The sequence below is a fragment of the Neolamprologus brichardi genome, chromosome 3 (genome assembly GCF_056152115.1).
Source record: "Neolamprologus brichardi isolate AB-2024 chromosome 3, ASM5615211v1, whole genome shotgun sequence".
In the NCBI taxonomy this organism is placed as follows: domain Eukaryota; kingdom Metazoa; phylum Chordata; class Actinopteri; order Cichliformes; family Cichlidae; genus Neolamprologus; species Neolamprologus brichardi.
In genome coordinates, this window is record NC_142106.1 from 52353358 (window position 1) to 52380717 (window position 27360).

At 41.7% G+C, this 27360-nt stretch overlaps 2 protein-coding genes and 1 pseudogene across 4 annotated transcripts in view; 1 reads left to right on the forward strand and 2 right to left on the reverse strand.

Annotated features, from left to right (window-relative positions):
* Window positions 1-27360, reverse strand: part of LOC148105779 (protein NLRC3-like) — a 342596-nt gene that overhangs the window by 172479 nt on the left and 142757 nt on the right. Inside the window, exon 5 of one of the 3 annotated variants that reach the window (XM_087838923.1) lies at window positions 8564-8572. The exons of the other annotated variants lie outside the window; for them this stretch is intronic. Within the exon in view, the coding sequence (XP_087695049.1) occupies window positions 8564-8572 (9 nt within the window). The remainder of the gene's footprint in view (window positions 1-8563; window positions 8573-27360) is intronic. 3 annotated transcript variants of the gene reach the window in all.
* LOC148105786 (uncharacterized) lies at window positions 15812-16412 on the reverse strand (annotated as a pseudogene).
* LOC102799866 (uncharacterized) lies at window positions 17165-20596 on the forward strand. The gene is made up of 11 exons (XM_087830718.1): window positions 17165-17284; window positions 17382-17560; window positions 17657-17750; window positions 18541-18658; window positions 18733-18824; window positions 18926-19040; window positions 19403-19475; window positions 19577-19593; window positions 19704-19871; window positions 19996-20151; window positions 20478-20596. Exons 1-11 carry the CDS (start codon window positions 17180-17182, stop codon window positions 20594-20596), a joined length of 1236 nt encoding a protein of 411 aa, XP_087686844.1. The 5' UTR covers window positions 17165-17179.

Genomic DNA, 27360 nt, shown 5'->3' on the forward strand with positions numbered 1-27360 from the left:
TGATACGAGTATTGTTGCATCCCTAATATATATATATATATATATATATATATATATAGCATATTATATTTACATTACCACAGTGAGATGATTTTAGTCTCATGAACAACATTAGCCAATTGTTATTTACTAACTAATCTTAAAATGACTGTTCAGTACAGAAATGAAGCCCAACAATCATGATTTACAGTCCTGTGGTCTCAGCCTCAGATACTCAACTAATCAAAGTGATGTCATGACAAAAATGAATGAACAACAAAACATTTTTTCTCCTTCATTTCTCTCAAACAATGCTGTATGTGACGTTTCTCGTGGTTAGTATTATAGTTGCTAGGCAACCTGAGCAGCACGGCGAAGGCTAGACCGTCCCATTTCACAAGCCTCTCACTTCCGCACTTCTCGTACTTATAGTATGTACCGTACGTAGTACGCGTAGTGCGCATACTTCAAGCGTGCAGACCCTGAATTGGGACACAGCCAGTGTGTCTACTTTTGCTTCCCCTTGTCTGGTTATGTCCAATTAATCCTGCTGTGTCTCCCTCCCTTTTCTCATTCCCTGATTGCTCTTTTGTGTATATGAGCCCTTTGTTTTCTCCTGCTTGTTGCTGGTTCGTCTGTGTTATCTCCCCGTGTCTCCATTTAGGGTTTCAGGTTAGGTTTTTAGTTTTTTCAGTAGAGGTTATCTTAGCTTCTGCACAGGCCATCTCCACTGCACTTCACTGTTTCAATAAAGCTCATTCACTTCACAGCAGTATCGGCATCTTGGGTCCTTTATTAAATTCAACATGGCTCGCCCCGCTAGCCGTGACATAAGATGTAAAAACAATATCCAAAAAACATGAGAGACAAACAGGGAATAGTTTTAAGGTGCAGGGCCAACAAACAGAGTCTAGCCATAATCTCAGAGTTGATTGAATTAGCATTTTAAATTGGCTGATCTGAGTTACTTCAAGTCTATGTTCACTTTGAGTTAAGATTATACGTGATTAATGTCAAAGAAAAAAGCCATAATCAGCAACTGATTCTGATTTAGCAGGTTTTCAAATCTAAACGGTACCCATCCCTAGCTGGCTGTAGTTAAACCTTTACTTAAAAAGCATCCCTAGACCCAGCTGTCTTAGCTAATTATAGGCCAATCTCCAACCTGACAATCCTTGAAAGAGTAGTTGGGGGGAGACAATCAGAGGGGCAGTGTGATGATCGTAGGTTACAAACTCCCGCAGTCAAGTCCAGAGGTGGGTAGTAACGAGTTACATTTACTCTGTTATGTTTACTTGAGTAAGTTTTTGAAATAAATGTACTTTTAAAGTACATTTTTGTACTTTAATGGCCTGGTGCTATAATGGCTAACATTAACATGTGCTGGCACACATGTTAATGTTAGCCATTTAAATATTAGCAGTTAGCTGAGGCCACAAGAGGAAGAGGCCCTAGAAGAACAATGGATGATAAGATTAGATTTTCAAGACTAGGCAGAGACGTGTTTTCCTTTACTGTCTCTTACAGAGGAGGGAGCAGATACCAGACGAGGTCACGGAGGTACGGGGAGGATTCGCAGCAGACAGCAAGATGGCCACGTCCATGCGAGAGAGCGATGGCTACGATAATCTCTGTTTTTGTCTCACTATATAATGTTGTACAGCCCATTTGAGGGTTATCCTCTCTGTGAACCAGATGATTGATTTCACACAGAGGTCCACCAACTGAATTTGATCAGTTATGGAACGATTTACCTCGACAGGCTCCTTCACTCGCTGCTTTCAAACCTCCTTTAAAACACACTTTTACTCCCTGACCTTTGACCCAGTGTGACATGTTGACTCACTACCTCAGACAGCTCAAAAATAGTATTTTTTATTTTTTGGTGCTACCTAAAAGAACCGTAAAATATCTGTCCTATATACAGTTATGTTCATATATTTTTGTACTACATCAGGAAACTCAAAAATATAGTTTTTAATATTTTAATCCTTATTTTTAAAACAGTTTTTGTCATTTTTATTTTTCCATTGCATCAAAAATCATTATTTACACTAAATAAATGAGTCAGCAGCTCTCTTACATTGTTGCTGCAGGTTCATTACTGAAGTTTAGAGGTTGTCCTTTGGACCGGTCACTCCTCACAGATACAGAGCTGGATGCTGCAGATCCTGCTCCATCCTCTTCCTCCATCTTCTTGATGTCAGGGTGGAGTTAGTCTGAGAGGTAAACACACACACTCAGAGGTGCTGTTGTACTGGAAGCATCACACTGATGGGTTTCAAAAGATCTCATTGATCATTTCATGGAGTTTCTGTGGTAAACACTGTCCTGTGACGTATGTGTTATGGTGAGGGTCATGAGGGCTAACCAGCCCCACTCCTTACTCCTCATATTTCAGCCTGAAGCACAATAACAGCCTAAACCTAACCAGGAGGCTGTAACCTCAAAGGGACTTCATGGTTAGAAATAAAGGTTCAATGAAATGAAGCAGATCATAAAAACACGAGTTCCAACTTTAAAAGAAGCATCCACACGATGACGGCACAGCAGAGGAGCACTTTCTCTAACACACTGATTCACTTCCACTGACACAAGGACACACACAGGAAGGCACACACACACACACAAGCCTTTATAGGAAACAACACAATCATCTGCGCTTGACTTGTCAATCCAAGTCCTTAGCCCATGAGCCCGCGGTATCAGACCACAGATATTCCCTTACTTTGAAAAAATAAAGCCAGTTTTCAGAACAGACCTGATGTTTATGCTACAGCCTGTTTACCAATATAATCAATATCAGATATCAGAGCAACAGAAACCTCGGTGATCAGGACGCTGGGACTGAGAACAGGAAGTGGCTCAAACGTCACAGTTTCATAACGTCACCCTGAACTCCACTCACGGAGTTTCTGTCGCCATTGTAGTTTTTAAAGTCCCGTGATGAAGGCGGGTCTTTCTGTGAATCCGCACGCTCATTGGCTAATAGCTCGAGACTGACACATCACTATCCAATGAGCGTGCGGGAACTTCCGACATAAAGTTGTTTCCTTTGAAAAACCAAAGTCTGATTATTTTTGCCTCCACTGATGGAGCCTGTTGTTCCCGCCACAGAGACACAGTAATGTCAGAGCGGTGTTAACACTCACCCTGCCTCAGCACAGCTCTCACTCTCCTCCTGCTCTCTCACACTAAACGGAGGCTCAGCTAAACTCACTTCCTCTCTACTTACAGGAAACCAGCTCAGAGGAGCCGACCGGCCTCACATTTCACCCACAGACACGAACAGCGTGGAATTATTTTATGTCATAAGAAGAAACATATTCATGTTAACACTCACCTGCCTCAGCTCCACCTTCCTCCTCCTGCTGCTCTGAACGGAGGCTCAATACTTTCACTTTCACTGCTGCTCCCTAAACACAGAGGATGCTGGGACTTGTAGTTTTTTCCTTCCGGTGCGGTCTTCCTCTTTGTTTGTTTGTGTTCAAGTTATTTCGATCATGTAAACATCAACAGAACACGTGAAGCCACACAGAGTTTGTATGTCGAGGTGGGTAGGAGGGTTTGAGGGTTTGGGGAGGGGTCAGAGGGAAGAGGTCTCTCAGTCTTGACAATTCACATTGATGGGATTGCATCTTTCAACGTGTTTGTGGGTCGATTTGGATGCTCCAGGTGTAAGCAGTGGCGGTCCTAGCCTGTTTGGCGCCCTGGGCGAACACTCCCTCTTGCGCCCCCCCCCCCCCCCACACACACACACACACACAAAACATTAACATAAAACTGTTGTACACACACACACATGAAGAGAAAGAGAGTATGCATTGTATGCAAACAGCTACCAACCTGGGGTTGCTGTAGCTCAGGTGGCAGAGCAGGTCAGCCACTAATCAGAAGGTCGGTGGTTCGATCCCAGGCTGCCTCCTTGCTGCATGCCAAATATCCTTGGGCAAGATACTAACCCCATGTTTGCCTACTGGTGGTGGTCAGAGGGCCCGGTGGCACCTGTGTCCGGCAGCCTCGCCTCTGTCAGTGCGCCCCAGGGCAGCTGTGGCTACAATGTAGCCAATGTAGCCTCCAGAACAACAGCCTTCCCCAGTGTGTGAATGACTGAATGTAGTGTAAAGCGCTTTGGGGTCCTTAAGGACTAGAAAAGCGCTATACAAATGCAGGCCATTTACCCATCATAATTTGTCATACAATGAGAATAGGACAAATCAACAATGACTAATTAAAATATTAATATTAAAATCTGTAACATAATGTATTGTTTGGAGTTTAGCCTGTTACTGTTACTGCTATTTTTTACCATTTCTTCTGTAACAACTGTAACTCACATAATTTCCTTAGGGATTAATAAAGTATTCTGATTCTGATTGTTTCAGGATGACCTGCCATTATCCAATCACACGTCTGCTTACCTGTATCTTTTGCTCGTTTCTCCTCCTCTTCTTTTATCTTTTTTCTAAACTGAGGACCTGATGGCTTTGAACTTTTCTTGTTCATCTTCCACTGGTTTTAATTTTGCACTCCAGTATGAACACAAACACCCCAACCCGAGGATCACCACAACATAACCTAATAAACCTACACCTAGTTCACAGATTCACTTTGTCTAAGGTGCATTTCTGAGATTTCACACAACCCAGGATTCAAATCATGAATACATAATGGGCTTGGATTTACAACATTATAAATGAAATGTGCTCTATTTGGAAGAAGCAGGCCCCCCTCCCCTTTCGACGGCTTGTGTGAGACTTTAAATCATCAAACTGTAAATTTTAAATTGTTATTGATCCCTTTACCCCGAGTCCTAAAGTGTATATTTATTTTCTTACTCTTCTTATATGTATTGTTTGTTTACTTGCACTGCTGTAACTGGAGCCTCGTCGTCTCGTCTCTCTATATACTGGACTGTATGTAGCGGAGATGACAATAAAGTTTACTTTGACTTCAGCAGCGAGCAGGCGCACCGAGGGCTCTTGTGCTCACTTTTCGTGTACAGAATTTCGAAAAAACATCGGTGCAAATTATAAGTCTGTATCATAATATCTGGTGTTTTTGTGTTTGTTGTTTTGTTTTATTTTGCGAGCTGATTATTAGATGCTGCTCCAGCCAGCCAGAGAATCCCCCGCCGCCCCGCCCCCTCCTCTCTGTGCCGCAAGCAGCAGGCGCACCTCGCAAACGGAGGGCGCCCTTACTCCCAGCAAATGGACGATAGAAAACCGATCGGTGCCTGTACCATTCCCACTATGCGCTGGCTGACGTCGGGGCAGCATGAGTACGAGCATTTTTTTTTTTTTGCCGAGGCCCGTGATGCCGCCCCCTACCACGATGCCGCCCCGGGCAATCGCCCGTGTCGCCCGTATCTAAAACTGCTACTGGGTGTAAGAGCAGCCACTCAGCCTCTACTGCAGATGTGTGTCACAAGTTCATCTAGTAGACAAGAGCATCTGGCTGCAGCCACAGGGGAGCGACCTCCACTGTAACCGGGAACACGTCACTTCAGTTGAATCGACTTTGACAGCGAAAACTAAATTGTATTTTTGTTACTATTGATGCTGCTGATAAATAAATTTGATTCTAAGTGTTTTTTTAACAATCTGGGTTCATTGAAAAAAATCACTATCCCTTCAGCTTGTTCGTGGCCAAAAAGTGTCCACGTGTTATTTTTTTGTTTCTTTGCTACTTTTTCTGCATAAAGTTTTTTCATAAATGTAAAATAGTCATTACTTTTTACATTTTTTAATCCTTCAAACACCATTTTCTAGTACAATGCACTTGTTTGAAGACAACCTCAAAACTCACCATTTCATATATCAGCAGTGCTACTGGAAATTATTATGCAGTGGTCCCTCGCTGTAACGTGGTTCACCTTTTGCGGACTCGCTGTTTCACTGATTTTATTTTTTCTTTAACAGCACATTGTGTTGTGCGTTCTGATTGCTGTAGACCATTGTCAATCAATCTAGTGCCGCGTATTTTTGTTTTAATTATTTAAAATTTTAACTGAAAATTTATGCGAAGTAACGGTGCTGTTAATTCTCATGTTGGCAATGCTAATAATGTGGGTGATGACCGCGGTGAATGCAATCACACACCATCCTCTACAGGTTTGATGAAATTGGTGATATTGATGCCACACCTTCTGCAGAGCATTTTGACATTGATGAGCTTCTTTCACAATCTGTACTTTGGTATCAAGCAATTGACAGTGTTGATGACGACCTCCTATCGTCACCTACTGCACATTCTGATGCAACTGGTAGTCTTGATGTTGTGTCCTCTGCTGACCATTTTGACACTCATGAGCATCCGCCTTCTCCTAGCGATGATTTTGATGCAGCTGTTGATGTATTAGATAATACGAATGAAAGTGACACTGTGCAGATTGGCGGCAGCAGCGGTGATGGTAGCGGTGGGGTTAGGAGTAGGGACATGCCTCATTTTAATTCCAGAGAATTGCGTCAGCGTCTTGATTTTAGAGAGATCGGTCTAGATAATCTGCAACAGGTTCCCTGCAGGGTGCGAGAGAGTTTAGCTAATTTAATTGACCGAGCCTTAGAAGATGCCCCATCAGGGAGCATGTTGAATGTTGTGTTACGAGGACCATCCCTAGCCAGTGATGTGCAGTGTGTGTTACAATCAGATGATGATTATAATACAGATTTATTCCTTGAGGAAATCATTCAAGTGCTTCAAAGTAATGACGAGTCTATATCATCAGACGAACTTGAATTTATCGCCACAGTTGCTTATAACAGGAGCGGCGGTGTTCGTTTGAGATTAGGGAAAGTGATTTATGACGACATCTTGCTAAAAAAAGGGAGACATCTGTATAATCCTCTAAATAGTAATAACAACCTGTGTTTTTGTCTGTGCTTGGTGCATGCTCTCAATGCTGAGGTGTCTGAGGATGCTACACATTGATGCAGGGCTCGACCCCAGGCAACAGGTTTTTTTCACCAATGTCAGCAGTTTTGAAAAACAGCTAAATGTTAAAATCGTTATATTCCATCATACTGCAGGACGAAAACAGCTACATTGTTTCAAAACACACAACACACCGCACCCTCCAACCATATATATGTGTTTACACGATGGTCATTATTATGTCATTGAAAGCACAACAGGGTTTTTTGGAGTTAGCTATTTTTGTAATTATTGTTATAGTACATATCAGACTCCACTGTGCCACACATGTAAATTCAGATGCAATGTATGCTTTACACTGTGTCAAAACTACCCGTCACAGACTGTGAAATGTGCAGACTGTAAACGTATCTGTAAGTCGCAGCATTGCTACCATCAGCACAAACTAGTAGAACCGCTACATAATCTAATACCGTGTGATCGTATGAAATACTGTGAAACATGTGGTATGGTATACAGGAAGTCAGACAAATCAGAACACAAATGTGCCCCAAGTGCATGTACACTCTGTGGAGAACGCCTGGTAGACAGTGGCATGAATCACGAGTGTTTTCTTCAGCCTGCTGAAATGAAACAACCTCATGAAAAATACATAATATATGATTTTGAGACCCGGTATCATGACAGAAAGCATGAGGCCGTTTTTGTGTGCACAATGGATATGCATGGGAAAAAATTCTGTTTCAACACATTAAATTGTGTGGCTATACATTTATAGCCCATAATTCTTCGGGTTTCGACAGCTATATTCTCTTGGAATACCTCGTTAAACAGGGTATTGCTCCGGGTGTAACAATGAGAGGGAGTCGTGTCGTTCTAATGTATGACAAATCCTATGATCAGAGATGGATAGACTCATTTAGCTTTCTGCCCATGCGTTTGTCCAAAACACCTTCTGCCTTGGGATTCGAGGACCTTGAAAAAGGCTTCTTTCCACACACATTTAACACAAGGGCTAACAAATTCTATGTAGGTCCTTATCCTGCCCCGTCTTTTTACGGGTATGAAAAAATGTCTGAATTTGAAAAGGAGAAATTTATGGCGTGGTACAAGCCTGCCTGCGAGAAACCATTTGATTTACAGGCTGAAATGCGTAAGTACTGCATTAATGATGTCGAAGTGTTGAGAATGGCTTGTCAAATATACCGCGAGACCTTGATGGAGTGCACGCAGATTAATCTATTTTCACACGCTACCCTGGCATCATACTGCATGGGGATTTTCAAAACCTTGTTTCTTCCAAGAGACACCCTGGCACTGACTCATCACGGTGCGTATGTTGATCAGAATAAGACATTTTCAGACGTGTCTCTTGAATGGCTTCAATACGAAACAAAACATTGTTATCAAGCATGCTCTCAGAGGCGGAGAACAAAAAGTAGGACCTTATTTTGTGGATGGATTTGATGCTTCCAGCAGAACTGCATATGAATTCTTTGGGTGTTTCTATCACGGTTATGAAAAAATAACCGTGTCTCCGCTGCTACCCGGAGAGTGATGTTAACCCTGTCGCCAAGCTGTCATATGGCGAGTTGTGAGAAGGTGAATGCTCTAAGAATGCATTATGGTCTTAATGTCGTGGTCATGTGGGGGTGTGATTGGTCATCATTAAAGTCGACTGATCAGTCAGTCAAGGACTTTATGCGCAAACACAAAAAGCCTGAGCCTCTGGACCCTAGAGACGTGTTGTTTGGGGGGAGGACTAATGCGATGAAACTGTACCACAAGGTTGATGATGGTGGAGATGAAAAGATCAGATACTGTTCACTGCACGAAAAATGATCCAATAGGTCACCCTCAGATCATATACAATAATTTTGACAGAGTTGAAAATTATTTCGGGTTTATTAAGTGCACTGTGGGGTCTATTTCATCCTGTTCTGCCCTACAAGTGCCACAATAAGCTGATGTTTCCTCTCTGCAGAACGTGCTGAAGAGCAGCGCCAGCACAGTGATTGTGTGCATGCTGAGTGTGAGAGGCAACTGTCAGGTACTTGGGTTTCCTTTGAGCTTGAAAAGGCTATTGAAAAAGGGTATCAGATTGTCTGCATCACTGACGTTTGGCACTTCCCTAATAAGACTGACACACTGTTTAAGCCGTATGTCAAAACATTTTTGAAATTCAAGCAGCAGACATCTGGATACCTGAAAAATGTCAAAACAGCTGAGGAGCAGCAGAAGTTTGTTCCAGACTATTATGAGAGAGAAGGCATCAGACTTGACCCTGCTAAGATTTGTGTAAACAAAGCAATCAGAAGTTGTAATAAACTGCTTCTGAACTCTCTCTGGGGGTGATTCTGCATGCGAACAAATAGGCCATCTTGCGAGCTGATTACAGACCCTGCCAGATTCACACAGCTGATGTTCAGTGACCATTATGACGTACGCCAGTTTTGTTTCATCTCTGATGATGTTGCAATGGTTCAGTGGTGTCACGCTGATGGTAGAGGGTCGCGGGTGAAGGATGTGAATGTCTTTGTCGGTGCTATGACTACGGCCTGTGCAAGGCTCACTCTGTATGACTTGTTAGACAAGCTGCAGGAACGTCTTTACTGTGACACAGATTCAGTTATCTTCACCTCTCATCCCGGGGAGTGGGTACCCCCTTTAGGACCATACCTCGGTGAGCTGACTGATGAGCTCAATGATGGCGAGTCTGGAGAGGATGATCACATTACTGAGTTTGTCTCTGGAGGTCCAAAATGCTATGCTTATTACACAAAACAGGGCAAGACTCAGGTTAAGTGTAAAGGTGTAACACTCAATGATGTTAATTCTAAAGTTGTTACCCACGAATCGTTGAAAGGCTTAGTCAAGGCATTTGTGGCCAACAGGGATGCGCATTTAGTTGCAGAGTCTGACACCATCAAACGCAATAAGAAGAGGTTTCATCTTAGGAATGAAACAGTTGTAAAAAAAGTTCAGGTGGTCTATAACAAGAGAAGGGTGTTGCCTGACTATACAACACTCCCTTATGGACACTGATCAGGATCAAGCCTTTGATGGGAGGCTCCAGCACCCTTTTAGTTTAGTTATTAGCGGGCCGAGTAATTGTGGAAAGACTTTCTTTGTCAAAAGCATCATTGAAAAAGCATCTACTATTATTTCAGCCAAAATTGACAATATTGTTTACATCTACTCCTGCTGGCAACCTTTATACAATCAACTTCTTCAGATAAGAAAAATCACCTTTGTGAATGGTATACCGGAGTCTCTGAGTGACGATGTCCTTTTACCTCCGGATAAGAACAACTTGCTCATTATCAACGATGTGATGAATACTGCGTCAGCATAGAAGTTCAAAATGTGTTCACACAATACGTTCATCATAGGAACTTGAGCTGCATGTATTTAGTTCAGAATTTGTTTATGCAACAACTTCGTTAAACACTAATTATTTAATTCTGTTTAACAACCCTAGAGATAAATATCAAATTTCAGTTTTAGGTAGACAGATGTTTCCAGGTAATACAAAATACTTCTTAGAAGCTTTTAATGATGCCACATCCACCCCATATGGGTATCTTCTAATCGATTATAAATATAAGACGCCTGACTATTTAAGACTCAGAACCAATTTGTTGTCAGATCGTCAAGTTGTTTATATCCCCAAAAAACGGCTAAAGCGGTAAAAAGGATGTCGTATTCACGGATGCAGAGAAACATTGCACTGTTGGAGCTGTTGTATAAATCCCCACCCAGCGTACGGAGGAATATTATTTGTAATGCAAGCATGGATTTTATTAATGCTCTGTGTGAGATATCGCTCAATGTTTTGAAAGGTGTTATCCCGCTGACTGATCAACAGTACAGACAACTAAAAAAGAAAAAAAGTAATCAGACTGGTTGCAGACAAAAAGGTCAAAATTTTGAAAAAGAGAAGATCCATCAACCAATGTGGAGGATTTTTGCTACCGTTATTAGGGGCTGCCATACCCTTCATCACCAGTCTTATAGCAAATAGGTGAAAATGGAGCACACACAGAAAATGTTTTTGGTCCCGCAGCATCAGTTGGACATGTTAAACCATCAGCAGCAACAACATTCAGGCTCCGTCAGACATGTAGTGCAAAACGAGCTAGACAAAGCTATGGTTAAAGTGCTGCAGCTGCCAGATTTGGATGAGAAGGCTAAAAAGATGAGAAGGCTAAAAAGTATTCTGCCATTCTTCAGAGAATGGCAGAATACTACCGTTCTCTTGTGAAACAAAGCATGAGTGAAAAAAATGTGCTAACACTATCTTTGCCTTCTGAAACCGGTCAGGATGCATCTGACCGCCAAAGCAATGTTGGTGGCGACAGACAAAAAGACATGTTTGCGGATGAGATTTTGTCCTATATGGCAAAAAGGAGCAGAAAAAATGCAGAGCTTATTTTAACAGCGCTCACTCGTGTGTCGGGAGTTTCTTGGAATGATAGGGGTGAGATTATTATTGACAACCAGAGAATCAGAGGTTCACATCTCTATGATTTGATCAAAAGTGCAACAGCAACACGTAGAGCAATAGATGTTTCATGGCCTGCAGGGTGGTCGACATTTTTAAAAACACACCGCTTAAATGTTCCTCTGTCTGCTTTTCCTAATGCTGAGGTGAGGAGGACTATTAGCCAATATAAAGGCGACACTGGCGACCCGAGTGTTGAGACAAATGGTTTGCACAAGAAGCGGTCACTGAGTGATCAAAGCTTATTTACCACACATAAAAAATCAAGGCAGAGTAGAAGCGGGTGGATAGATTTTTAATGAATTTTAAAATTATGTTGTTTTTCTTATTCTTGAAAAAAAGATCATTAACCCTCGCATTTGTTTCCCTTTTTATATACTACTACTTATGTGTTTTTTTTTTCTTATTTATGTCTATATTGTTTTGTTAAACAGATGACAGTTTTACCCTTTTTACTACTTTTTGAACTCTATGCTGATGTTTAAAGATTGTATTATTACTAAATAATGTATTTAACAATTAGGTGTAAATAAATATCAGATGAAACGATATTCTCTTCTGTTATCTTTTATTATTTGTTACTTGAATCAGTATCCGCACTGTACACAATCAAAGTTATTTTCAAAACATACAGAAACAGGTCTTATTTTGTTACCAAAATGACAAAGCATTGCATCGTTACAAACAAGGTTATCACTGTACATATTAATTAGTCTTGAATAAGACGCTCCTTTTTGGACATGATATAGAAAAAACACACATTGTTGTCCGCAGGTTACAGAAAAGTCATTCTGAACCTGTCTCCCAGAATACAATATCCGAGCGGTGTTTTTTAAAAGAAAAAGTTTTATCTCGGGTGAAAACTTGTCAGGTGAGTTACCGAAGCTGTCAAAAAAGTACCCTTGCTTGTCTTTTGTGATATAGAACGCCAACCAGTGCTTCCCAGGTAAGTCTGATGGATCTGTATTCACAATGCCCATGCATGGATATCTGATGGTCTTTGTTGGCAGCTGTTCACATGCTAAGACGCCTAGAAGATGAGCCCTGTTACTAATCCTTTTAACAACGCTGGTTTGTTCTATTGTATTCATTTTGAATCTTTAGTAGTCCAGCAGCACTTGTCTCATATTAGATATTTCGATGACTGAATTAAATACAGAGTAACACACCAGGTTCATTGTTCGGGGTAGCGGATTTCTGAAACGGGTTTCCAGCCTCACGTTCCCTGTTTTAACTAACGATACATTCCCTGAATGTCCTTCATCAGCTTCCAGATTGAAACAGAATAATGTGTAGCCGTTACCAAAGTCCTCACGTGTTATGGCTAATGGTCTATCCTTTAAATGTCTTCAGTGGTTTGTATCAGCTGATAAAATTCTCTGGTATAGTGTTTTCTCTGAAAATTTGGCTGGAATTGTTTGGCCGGATACGACTGTCCATCAGCGTATAAACACATGAATTCTATATCACAGTTTTAAAATTAAATGGATTACGTGTAAAAGAACCAGGATAAGCTTCGTTATCCACGAAGGCGACGATGACAAATTTAGGCAACCTGCCCATAAATAAATTGTCATTAGTTGATATTCTTGGCCCAGCAGGTATGGAGAAGGTCTTCAAAGAAACTCTGTCTACAGCATATTTTGCATTTGCATGATGCAGCGCCTTGCCGTGTGCCAGCCTGACACTTGGTGAGACACTGATTTTATTCACAAATAAGCTGGCAGAGACAATTTTAACTTCATACGCGGTGTTAGCTCCAGTCATGAGAGCAAATCCGTCTTTAGAGCGCACAAATTTCAGCGACAGATCGATTCCATTAAGTAATATTTTTTCTTGAAAAAACAGGTCTGCGTGTACTGGAGCCATCAATTCAACAATACTGCTATTCGCTGTATAAGTACCTCTGGTCACCAGACCCTGGTTCTCCCCTTCTATACATGTATCATTCATGTGCGAGGCTGTGTCTGTACAGAATAAAGCGGCGCTGAGCTGTGTGTCTAAAGTCTCCTTATTATAATTGATAAGACATTCTATCATGCCTCTGTATGGATACGTGTTGGATGATTGGCTAATCAAGCGATCCCCCAAATTTACATCTACCTGACTAAATAAGGTACAACCTGGATAATTAACAAGTCCCACGTTTCCATCCCTGCCTAAGTTTGTGCCGTCAGCTTTTGTGATTCTTACTCGTGTGTAGATATAGGAATCGTTTAGATCCAGGTAATCCTCTCCGGACGATGAGATGGAAAACTCGATTGGACCTCCGTCTGTGATTGCAGAAACTGGCGGAATATCAATAAACGTCGTTTTCTCTATGGACGTTTGTGTATATGGGACAGTAAAAAGATCGAGCTCTGTTTTTAGACATTCTCCTGATTGGTTGTGTAACAGAGCCATTTAGAAGATGTCAAATGCTGTAGTTTTTGACCGACTGGTTCTGGGTCTTTTCACTCCGCGTGGTTGTCTCCGTTTGGTGGCTTTCCTGGCAGGTTTTGTTGTTTTACGCTTTTTAGGCGGCAGCGTATCACGCATGCGTGCAGTGGGAGGGGTCTTAGAAGGTTTGGGTGTATACACATACAAGCCGTACAAACGGGTCTTCTGATTTGAATCCTATGATTTCTGCCAGTCTCCCTCTAAATGTGAGAACTGTGCCCCTAGGGCCCATAACACTAACATAGTTACTAACTTCACTGTATTGTGTTTTAATGTCGGTAGTGGCTTGATGTTGCTGACATTTAAAATTTAATTATTTTATTATCTGCGCCACAGATGCATAATGCCCCAGGTAAAATACATCTTTCACTGCAGCTCCTGTGAGATCCTCTAGTTTGTGTACGGGAGGGTCTCTTCCTAAACGCTCCTTTATGGTAAAGTACTCGTCTTTGTAGGTCTGATGGTAACCCTTTCAGAATATGCCTCGTAGTTTAGATATTCTCACTGTATCGCCCACATTAAATTTACAAGTCACCGTTTTTTGGGGTTTCATTTTGTACAGGGTGTTAAAGACTGCTTTCTCATTATCTTTGGTCATTTTGATAGAGCTGTGATAAGACAGGTTATAGGACTGGACAAGATCTTGGGTCACATTAACATATCTTCCCGAGTTAACTGATGTTAAGTATTTCCACATTTTCCCCTTTAACGTACGGTTAAAACGCTCTACCACACATGATTTCATTTCACTAAAGGTTGAAAAATGTGTGATGTTATACTGCTCCATTAGTTTTTTTAAATGTTTATTCTAAAATTCCTTCCCTAAATCTGTTTGGAGTTTTTCAGGCACACGGCCCTCTCTCAGAATATCACCAAAAGCCTCGGCAACAGCCTGTCCTGTCTTGGTTTCAAGGCACCTAACCCATGCATCCTTAGAAAACACATCTATGCATGTCAATAAGTACCTAACATTATCATTATCCTCAGAATATTCACGCATGTCAACCAAATCAGCTTGAAACTGTTTGTCAATCCCGTCAACCAAAACTCTATTTCTGGGGAAATGTATCCTTGCAGGTTTATGAAGAGTATATGTGTCATCTCCTTTTAAAAAACACTCCACGTCAGGTGATGACGGCTTTAAGCCTGTTGCCTCACTGACAGCAATACGGAGCTTCTTTACACTTCCTAAACCCCCTGGGTGTGCAGGGTTGTGATATATTTTTCTCAGCGTGTTTTCCATAATCACTTTGACCAAACACAAATACAAATGACCAGAAAAAAGTGTTAACATACGTTTTTATTTAATTTTCTGTGTAGTGCACAGTAAGGTTTTTATAACAGATGTACATTAAATCTTGTGTCTCCCAGACCAGTAGTTTCCAATCATGTGGAGCAGCACGGATTTAACACCGCGGGTGTGACGATTGGTATTTAGCAGGTATCCGACATTCTCATCAGTGGTGCATACAATGTGCGGCACTGATCTCAGTTCACACAGAAGACGCTCTGCAGTGCTGATGATTTGTGCTTTAGCCTCACTAACACTGTATGAGCAAACAAACAGACGGATGGCCGGGATAAATCGGGGCGTCCGGAGCTTTTCCATCACCTCATCATAGTAGGTCTAGAAGAAAAACACAGGCAGTTCAAACAGGCAACTGTGTTGTAACTGGCTGGGGTGACTGGATTGGCATCCATAACATATCTCCTGCACATACTCATTCAGTGCCATCGACAGCAGGTGGAAGGTTGCGAGTTTAATGTTGATTTCCGTTTCCTCAGACGGGTGTGATCCTGCAGAGTCCTGTGAGCATCCTGGAGAGGGGGGCGGAGTCGGTGGGGTCTGGATTAGCAGTGCTGGAGGGGGAGACTCTGAGCGGTCCACAATATGGCAGATGTTGTCTGTAAAAGAAATCCACACATTGCATTTTTTAAAAATATCGGGTATAATGCCAATGTCTCTCACACATAGACAACCTACCATTTGTTTTTTTTTTTTTTTTTTTTCTTTTTTCAGTCCTCAGGGTTTTTGATGATTTTTGGCCTCAACATGGCAGAAGGTAAACCAATCTTCGGGCCATGTGCGAGCTGATCATATACAAGACGCTTCCTAATATTCTCATAAGAAGAGTTGACCTTGTCTCTCTTGATAGTCTTATCGACTTCATTAAACATCCGCTGCAGTGCTCTCCAGGCTGACCACTGAATAAAAAACAAATCCTTAAACCATGATAAACATTCTTCAAAGGTGAGGGGGTTCAACCTCCAGTTTTCAAGGCCCCTGTCCGCAATTGCATCCTCCCTGTTGGACTGACCCATTGCGAAACATAAAGCATCTCCGGGAACCCCGGTTGATCCAGGTCCAGACAGACGACTGAGCGAAACAGTTTCCAATTTGTGTCCCGCCAACTCCCCAAATCTCCCCCTCACCAGAATCTACATACAGGGTCACTTTTCCATCACTATATTTAATTGAATAAACATATCCGCACACACCTCTAAATGCAAAATTAAAATCAGTCTCTGTAGACTCTTGATGGAGTGATGACGATCGGATATCTGCAGACATACCTAGGGGGTCAGAGGCTGCTCTGATGTCTGATGTGAATGCCATAGTTGGAGGTGGAAATTCTTGCTGAAAGTGTGGTGGGTATCCCATGAAAAAAGCTATAAAAACCTAACCCTTTTCTCTCCATTATATTGACGTTTCTTTAAAACACGCCCAGTAGGAGGAGACAGAGCATGCGCAGTGGGACCGCATGTCCCGGAAGTGCCCCTTTTTCGGATGAGTGAACCCGTGTGCATGAGAGTGCAGGTGCGCGTGCTCGTATGTGCGAAAGGTGCCAGTTTTTAAGCTCGGCCCGCCCCTCCCCTCACCCCCCACAGAGGTATATTGTGTGTTTTTAATGTTAGTTCAGCTGTTGCCTTTGCAAAGGCCAGACTATGTGTGTGACTGCCCAGCAGGTAATGTTGAGGTTTCACCCGGTGCAATTGTGGCTCTTGTAACCATAAATGGTAAGTTGCTCTTTTGTCACACAATACATACACAATAGATGTGTTTGCAGGTTTTATTGCAAATTGTACATTGCTACATTGTTTTGAATTACCCTCGGCCCGCAGTATATGTGGGCACCTGTCAAAGGTCATTTGGATTTACCAGACCGCTTTGAAAACAACATGAAATCTTCACAACATGAAAAAAATGAATGTCTTTGTTGAGCCATGACTGGATTTCTCCTTATCCTTCCTAAAGGCCGTTATAACCTTGCACTGCCAGTGGTGAGCTGCACCAGCTGTGCCCTAATGTGATCCCCCTCAGTTAAGGACTTCCAGGGTGGTGGATATTGGCCTGGCACCTTAAATTTCTGCTCCCTGTTTTCAATGGATGTCTTTCAGTTTTTCTATGACATTAAGAAGGCTGCACCAGGGATGTCACTTAAGGCATTTGTCAAAGTGCTGGATGAAAGAACAGCCCATTTTGGAAGGGTGAGTTTCTAAATTTGTCAAGTTTAAGGAAATTGTGCAAATCAATGTTTATGATGACTGTCCTTGAATATTCTGTTGTTTGTCCTCTACTTAAAAGACTGGCAGAATATCAGCTGATGCCTTCAGTAAAAGTTTCTTGGAGTGGAGTGCTGTAAAGTTTGAGGTGGACAGGATGTGCAAGGAGCCATGCTTTAGCTGCCCTGCCTGCACTCCAGACATGCTCGCCGTGTCAGTTGATGGAAACCGCAAGCTTTATCGCTTTCAATCAAATGCAAGGTACGTTATGCATTGTGTACATAAATCAAATATGGATTTGTACAAAAATTGTATTTTGATGTTTCTTTTCAAACAACTGTCACTGTGTTCGTTCAGCACTTCAGAGCAGGGGAACTTTGAAGGTGTCTTCATTGAAAAAGATGAGGAAGTTGCTGAGTTTGTGAAATACATCCAGAGACACACAAATGATGTAAGATACACATATATATCAGTGCTGTTAGCGTTAATCTTGTTAAAATGACGTTAACGCCATAACCATATACACATACGTGTGTGTGTGGATACATATTTGGATGGGTGGATATTTATTTTGCTTTTCTCTTGGTGTTGTCGTAATACTATTTACTTGACTTTATCTTAATGCATACTTCATTTTGTCACCATGTGTATTTAAAAAAATAAAAACATGGTTTTTATGAGGTGTTGTGTGAACGTGACTTGAGGCTAATTCAGCAAATTCTTTTGCATTTGTGTTAAAAAAGTTTGTCCCTGATAGGGCGTAATCACGTCGTGTCTTTGAGTGTGTAGGTCCCAGGGAAAGGGTTGTGTGGATCTTCATCTTGGACTGCAGCAAAGGAGTCGACCAAAAAGTCCACTGGGAAGTTGGATGAAAAGGGCATGGAAATAGCTGTTTGTTTGCTGTTAGTCCTCCTAGCTGCATTGAACATGTTTCGAGGGGAGATCTTTGCTTACCCCCTTTTTCTCCAGGGGAAGTTGGCAGCTAGCGTCTCAGGACATATTATGTTCCTTTGCTCTGATGTGGCCTGTAAATATTTCCCATATTTAACCAACGTGGCTCAGCAGTGCCCTGAGCTGAGGAACCTCTTGTCAATGCGTCCTTTTCTCTCCGTCATGCATGCAAAAGCTCACACTTGGATATGCGAGGTATACTGCAGCTTGTAGTCTTGGATAAGTTTAAGACATTTTGTTATAAGGTTGAATGAATTCAGCAGGCATGTATTGTGACCTCCTTTCTATAGATCAAATGGGGAGGTGCGTTTCAGGATGGGGCCGGTTCTACAGTTGGAGAAGAGGTGGAACAAGTAAACAGTTTCCTGTCTAGGGCGGCCATCACAACGAAGTACATGTCTAAAGCAGGTGTGTGTCTGTGTGTGAGATTCCACTCAGTCTCCTGCTCATTCATTCTTATTTGTATACTAACTGAAATGCAGGGCGAACAGACATGCTGACCCTCCTGGCTTTGGGCTGGAACAAAAGGAAAGTGGAACAACTGGGCCGCACTTTGAGCCAGAGATATCTAAAGGTCATTTTTTTCAACACCCATTTTAATGTGTGTGGTAATGGGGGAAAACACCAGTACTCTAAAAATGTCAATATGAATGACATTTATTAATGTATTCTTAGATCATAAGGATCCTTAGAGAACAAGTGGAGAGCCTGAATGTGAGCAGAAATGAGCTGGGTGTGGATGTCGACACACTGCAGCAATGGGTGGCCGATGTGCAGCAATGGGCTGAAGGTGAGTCTCAATATAATGCACTCGTGTATAACAACAGGACCCACCATGGCCTCATTAAAGAACTTAGAATTAAGATCTTTCTGACAGTGTCAACAAACAATGAAAAATAAGTCTTGTAAAAGCACAATTGATGGCAGAGTTGTTGCGTTTGATCAAATTGGATTGGACCTGGGTTGAAGTGACGTCGTACTAGTTGGTTTTATAAACCTGAACACCAACATACTTGTTATCTCATGATAATGCAGCACATGAAGGCTCCAGATGTCTTATAATGAATATCATCAAGTCAGTGATTACAGAGTCCACTGTAGTTTGGTGACTGTTACTCATCCTGTATTCTGATTAATATTCCTCTCACTTAGAAACGGATCAAACTGATGGCAGCCTTGGAGCGTTGCAGGCACGAATAGAGGAGCTTGTCGTCATCATCAGAGTGTGAACACAAAGTCTTTACAGACAAAATGGTGTCACAGTTTCTTTGAAATGGACCGTTTGATGCTCAGTTTGTACAGCTTGTACAGCTACTTTGTAAACAGAATAAAATCAGATCCAGGTTTGTTTAAGCTGGATGTGATTTGTTCTAGCAAACAAATTGATGAGTGTAGATTAAAATGTAAATATATGCATTATGTGAAGGTGTGAATTTTTTATGATTATCTACAGATAGCAACAAGAGGCGACACAGAATTCACAAGGTCATCTTAGATGAGAAGAAACGCTTGGCGGCTGCTGTTGACGACTACAACAAGCTCGCTGAACCAACAAAGCAAATCGTATCCAGTGATGCCCTCATCCAGACCGACGTTTGGCCCTGGCAGAGCACAAGTGAACGTAAGCTCTTGATTTCTAAATATCCTTTTTAACAAACTCCCAGTATCTGAGCAGTAGTTGAATGTTTTGTTCTTGAATCATAATGTGCTGCTATGTTTTCCCATCTGATGTTGTTAAACTGTAGCTGCTGCTGACCTCCGGACAAAGAGAAAGGTCTTTGAGAAGGTGATGGCTGTGAGGCGCCTGAGAGAGGAGGAGATGATCCTTTGCAGGGAGATGCAGCATCACTGGACAGTGTTGCTAATGCGATCTGTGGTGTTGGGGACAATCTCCTCAGACTGTAAGCACATCTTTTATTTATTTATACATTTGGTGATGAATTGATTGAAAATAATAGCAGATGCTAAAGTCTTACTGGATCTTTTACCTATATTTGGGTTGCTAGCTAACACTGCCTTCTCCCTTAAAAAAAAGTTTAATTACATGATCCTAATTCCTTGTGTTTATGAGGTGAGGTTTTGTTTGATTGTTTGTTTGTTTTACTTCTATTTAATAGTTTTGTTCTTTTTACAGCCTCCCTTGTTGGCATGTCGGAGGATGCACAGAAAGGACTCCATAGCCTGGTTTAAAAACAACAAAGTGAACTGAAAGCTGAAATGCTCAAAGTAAAGGACGTGTACAAGAGAATCCTCAGCCACCAACCACTCCTGGAAATGGACTCGGAGGAGGAGGACATTCCAGACGATGCCGCTGAGAGTGATTTGAGCACTTCTGATGAAGACTGATTGTGTCATCATTGATGTTATGTTTGGTAAAATAAAAAGTTAATCACATCTGTTTAATGTGATTTTTATCATGTCTGTTTTAGAAATTGCTTATCAACAGACATTTTACATGTTAAGAAGAAAAATGTAATTCCCTTGGTGCATTTGTTTACCCTGAATCATTCTTTCCCATCTAATTTAATGACTAGTGTACATGTTCAGATACAATAAAATAATTTAATTCATGGGCTGCTCAAATTATCACAAAATGTAAAAGCACCAGGCAGCACACTCACAAGGGCATTTTTGTTCAGTGTTTTGTTGAAGAAATCAACAAGTACAACTGAGATGTTTGCTGTAGTGGTGTGTTTGTTAAGAAGCATGCCAGCACACTGGTGAACTGACAGTCCCAGAATGCACCCGAGACAGTGACTCGCCCCAGAACAAATTAAATTAGTTATGTAGAAAGACAACCATGATCAAAGACTAAGTAAAAGAGTAGAAAACAAAAGATAAGGAAAGGTACTGTGGGGTTGGAAAGAAAGGCCAGAGCTGTGCAAAATGACCTCCAGCAGGCCACAAATATGCACGTCTGTTCAAACGGTCAGATACTGACTCCATGAGGGTGGTATGAGGGCTCGACGTCCACAGGTGGGGGTTGTGCTTACAGCCCAACATCGTGCAGGATGTTTGGCATTTGCCAGAGAACACCAAGATTGGCAACTTTGCCACTGGCGCCCTGTGCTCCTCACAGATGAAAGCAAGTTCACACTGAGTACTTGTGACAGAGTCTGGAGACATATTGGAGAACCTTCTGCTGCCTGAAACATCCTCCAGCATAATGGTTGGGCAGTGAGTCACTAATGGTGTGGGTGGCATTTCTTTGGGGGACCGCACAGCCCTCCATGTGCTCGGCAGAGGTAGCCTGACTGCCATTAGGTGCTGAAATTAGATCCTCAGACCCCTTGTGAGACTATATGCTGGTGCGGGTGGCCCCGGGTTCCTCCTAATGCAAGACAACATCTAGACCTCATGTGGCTGGAGTGTGTCAGCAGTTCCTGCAAGACGAAGGCATTGATGCTGTGGACTGGCCCGCCCATTCCCCAGACCTGAATCCATTTGAGGACATCTGGGACATCATGTCTCGCTCCATCCACCAACTGCACCACAGACTGTCCAGGAGTTGGCAGATGCTTTAGTCCTGGAGTCTGGGAGGAGATCCATCAGGAGACCATCTGCCACTTCAGCAGGAGCATCCCCAGGTGTTGTAGTGAGGTCATACAGGCATGTGGAGGCCACACAGACTACAGAGCCTCATTCTGACGTGTTTTAAGGACATTACATCAAACCAGATGAATGATTCTGTATTGCACTGATCAAGGAACCAACCCAATAGGAGCTAAAGGCATCCTCTTCACATTACTTAACATAGTAAGTTTATACTATGTTTAATGTGCATTTTCTTCATCAGTTTAGAACATAACATGTTAGCGCTCCCTGGTTCTTTTTGGAGACAGATCCTGAGACAGCAGGCAGCTTTGGAGAACTCATGCCAGCTGTGGGAATTAAGGAATACTTTGATTTAATATTGATTTCATAACAACTATCCTCAGGCACATATTCCTGGATATATACAATGACACGAGTAAACTCCCATTTTAGAATCATTGCCTTCTTTGATCTGACTTACTGCCTCAGACTTTGGAGCTGTGTCCCCAAAACTACAGAAAATCCATGACACTGGGTAAGAGGCCTTGATCATGTTATAAGTGAGAGAGTTTGGTGTAACAGTGGTTGAACATGCCAAATCAATCCACAACATGCTGCCATTCCCCAGCTGTAACCTGCATATGCATCAAACCAAAACCCAGTACCATAATCACATGATAGACATACAGATGAGGTTAAAGGGCTGTGTCATGTTGCCAGATAGCTTCATCCCAAAAAAGATCAACATTCTTCAAAAACAAAAGTTTGTGAATATTTGCTGTATTGCCAGGCCTAAACCAGCCTGTTAAACTTTTCAAATTATTGTCATAGATATGAACCTATTGATTGAAACAAAATAATCCATTCAAGCCTCCATCATCATCCAAGATCACTGTTAGTATTCAGATTATTTTATCTCTATTTTCCTCTAGAATGTTTTGAAAATCAGTATTTGATCAACAGAATTTTTAAAAGTGTATTTTGATCCTGTTGTTTACGCGTGTAATTGCATTTTTATTGACATTTTGACAGGAAAACCCTTAATCAAATTGTATCTTTGGTATCTAATAATAATATTAACAATAAAAACAATGTTACATATGCAATATGCACACAATAATGTTGTGCAAACAAACAAGAAAAATAGAAAAAAATGACAATTAAAAAAAAACAACATAATACCCTGTATATAAAAACCACATATGACCACGACTCCAAATGTGCAATTGTCACTGCATCTAAACATGACAGATGACATATTACAAAAAGGTAGAAACGTATAATATACAATATGTTGTGAAGCTGGTACTGGTGCAGTTAACTTTGCTTTAAGCTCCCATACACAGTACTGCTGACCCTAATCACCTCATACAAGATGTTACTTACTTTACGTGCAGTGCAGTATTACTTTAACTTGCAATATGTTATAATAGCCAAGTCACTTCTATATTTATGAGCATGTAGACAGTAATGTTGGCTGATATGTAAAACTATGAGATATCGAGTGCAGGGAAGATATTATTGATCGATCAGAATTATGAATGTTTTATGTACTTAAAGCATCTTTCTTTCAGCTTAACGAGTGAACCGTCAGCTCGTTCAAACACACGTTAAAGTCCGTTTGGCTCGACACCACCAAACAGAAGCAGCAATATAACATAGCTAACATTAACAGTGCAGTGAATCCTGCTTGTGCTGTGATATTCAGGACTGCAAACCGAGCAGCATCACTGACTTTCAGCTTGCTGTGTTTGTGGATATATGACTGACTTTAATTATCCATAAAATCATCACATTCTCTGTAAGATTAAGGTCGACTATTGAACAGCATATATTTTAAAGTAAAGGCTTTAAAACCAAGTAAACGCTGAAAGTACAAACATCGCTAATGTCACATAACTTTGCCAACATGTGGCCAACAGTAATGTTTTAATGTTCTTCATTATTAAACATTTGCACATAAATAAGTGACATAATATTCAGTACTTACTTTAAAAGTTTACTCTACAGCCGCCCCTCTTCCGCTGTTTTTTTCGGCAAAAATTGGGATACAGCCCTTGGCTGATTGTGACCTACACCCGTTTTCACACCTTGGCTCGTGTGATTAGGCAGAGGATCAATAGGGAGTCCATGACCCTCTTAGGGGGAAACTCACACGGGACCTAAACCTGGGATTCTCCACCAGTCGCTCTCAGAACTGAAGAAACTTCTTGGATAAAACGTCTTCAAGAAACTTAAAGCAGTTCAGACGCTTTTCTTTCCCAGCTCCTCAGACTGTCCACCCTGTTAGCTTGGTTAAGCAGCCATGAAGAGTAGAAGGCCAAGTATGAGTTTCAAACAGTAAACACATTTATTTTTAAACCCTGCAAATAAACAACATTAACATCAAAAGTTTTACATTTCCTAAATTTATCCCACAATCTGAATATAACACCCACTTCCCTACATTTGATCCACTGTGTTAAATATGATTAAGAACAAAATGTAATCATTTGCAAATCCTATAAACCAGTATTTTAAATAAAGTGAGAAAATGTAACATTTAAAGAAAAATATTAGCCCATTTTGAATTTGATGGCAGCATCTTCTCTCCAAAAACTAAAGGCTTTGCGATGTTTAGTGCTGGACCATGTTGGTTAATGTGTAAACTTCTGAAACGTTCAACAGTTTCCATTTTGATTAACCTGACCAACATAGAACATAGAACACCTTTGAAGTGGACCTTGCACCACTAGTTTGGCACAACACCAGCGGCCGCCTCGGGTCTCTGCTCCTCCTGCCTCACCTTCTCTCATCCACCTGCTGCCTCTGTGGAAGCTCCTCCATAGCCACCACCAAACAACTGACTTATTTTTACACATCGACCAGCATCCGGCCAATCCACCACCTTCCATCGTTTACACCGTTACAAAAAATTTAAAAAAACATCATCGGCCCATAAAAATTAAAATTCACCTTCGGTATGCCCGATGGCCAGTCCAGCTATGGTCGTGCCATCAGTTAACGCTTCACGTGGCAGCTGTGACACGCGTGCCCAGGGTTGCCGACCCCTGCTCTAAAGCATCTGATTTGGATTCCTGAGATCAAATATATTTTCCTTTGGCTTTGTTTTCTTCCCATTTGTGGCTTTAATGTAGTGTTACATCCTGTTTGTTTGCTTCCATCTGTATACATGTCCAGATTCACTGTTATGTTTCTATTCTTACATTGCTGTGTGATCACTGTTCCCTCTGCTAACTGATGTGACCTTTTGTATCTTACACTGATACTTGTCATATTTGTATCTGCGCCTAAAAGATAAAAAGTTTTCCATGCTAAAACACAGCTCCACCTCCTGCAGTTCTCCCTCTGAACCACTAGATGTCTCTGTTATCTAAATGAAGACGTGCAGCACAGCAACCACAGCAGCGCTCAGATCACACGTGTCCTGTTATTATGTATAAAAGCATGAAACAGGTGAGACAGGTGGGATCAATATTAATGTTGTGGAAATATATGAAAAAGCAACAGAAGAGTGAAAACATTTCATGTTTCTAGAAAGATCTTTCAGCTCATAGCTGCTCACAGACTGTATTTACAAGTGACAAACTGTAACTCTACAGTACATCTACAGTATATATCAAATATATTCTGTATTCAAATCTACTGAGTGATGTTTGAAAGTCTTTCCAGGTGAGTTTGATCCAGGAGGGTCTGAAGCCAGAGTAAGTAAGAGTCAGACAGAGACTGTGCAGAGACTGTAGAAGGACAGAGCAGCAGCAGAGCAGTCCAGATACACTGATGATCCTCTGTCAGATCCAGAGGGACACACAGGGATGATGCTGGACTCTACATTGTGTCTGACAGTGGAGCTGTTCTCAGAGCAGTTCACTCTGCAGCACTGACAGTCATCTGCACTTCTTCTCATTCCTCTGTCAGTCACTGCTGGATGAAGCTCTCCTCTCCACCTCCCAGTAACATGGCCCAGTCAGAGCGTCTCTACACACAAGCTGCTGCTGCTTCAACCTCTCTGGATCATCAGGACACAGCTCCTCCTCTCTCAGCACACACACCGTCCTGTTTACCGTCATGGCCTCAACTTGCAGAGAGAAGGAGGAAGAGCAGAGGAGATAAACGAGTGTTTCCAGAGACTCTTCATCAGCTGTCATTCAGTGATGAAGCACATCCAGTATAAAGAGCAGCAGGGACTTCAGTGCTGGGACTGTACTAGGACTCATTGTTGCTTCACTTTTTCTAATCTTTGGATTTTTATTGAAGTTGATGAAAATGTTTTTCCCTCCTAGTTTGAGTTTGGACCTTCATTCATTAGAAGAACCTTGGTGTGTCCACTCTGAGCTCTGTAGGAACCCCAACAACAAGCCCAACAATCCAGATGGACGGTTCCAGCTGTTAACTGGAGGAATTCCATCCAAACATCTGCTCTCACTAAATTCTTCCTCACCTACAGACTGTGTTCTTCACTGCTTTAAACTTGGAAATGAATGCAGTCATTGGTCTGCGTGCTGCTTTGTTCAGAGAGCTGATTGGCTGTTGACAGTGTTTGATCAGAGCGTGTCAGCCGTTACTATGGTGACCATAAAGGTCAGAAACAGGAAGTGTTTGTGTCCAATCCTGAAGCCTGTCACCATTCTCCTCTCACAGCTTCACTGAGAAGCTGCAGCTTTACAGGAAACACTGGATCTTTGTTTCATACTGACTGTGTTTAGTACAATACTGCTGACAGCACCACCCACTCACTCCATCACTCTACTGACCTCAGAGTCTCCAGTCTGTAGTCTGGACTCTGCTGAAGATCAGACAGCTGCTTCACATCTGGATCCTTCAGGTTATTTCCATACAGTTCCAGCTCTCTCAGATGGGAGGGGTTGGACTTCAGTGCTTCTGCCAGACAGCTGATCTTTGACAAATCACATAAACTCAATCTGTACAAAGAATGAAAGATGTAAGTTTATTAGACAAAGTGTGAGCTTGAAATCATTCAGTGTTTCATCATCTGTTCAGAGCTGAAGAAGCTTCAGAAAGTAGAAGTTTAGAAAATGGAAACTCCAAACAGCTGAAGCAAACAGGAAGCAGTGTTAAGATCTGACGGCGCCCTGAAACAAAGGAAGCACTTGGAAGACAGACGGGCACTCACTACCACGCACGGGCTTACACGGAAAGAGGGACGCACTATCACCATCGTTGCACATTTTGAACTGTTGTCCACTCTTTAACAACCGTGACAGCAGCTTCAAACAAACACAACAAGAGAAAAAACTCTGAATGTTTCACATTAAAGTCCTACATTTATCATAAAAACAGGAAAAAGACTTGAAAAAGTTGTGTTTTTCCTTCCAGGAACCACAAGGCTTCACTTTTAAAGGTGAAGTGTGAAAGAAATGGACATATTTGAAGTCCAACACCGTTTTCCAGTCACATTATTAAAGCAGACAAACTACAAGCTCATTTTCATTCCAACAAGTCATCTTCTGACCTGGACTAACAACACTGGTCTGTATGTGCAGCTGGCTGTGAGACCAGTGCTCAGGGACCGTCTACAAAGTGCAACACTGAAAGAACATCACACACTAATTTGC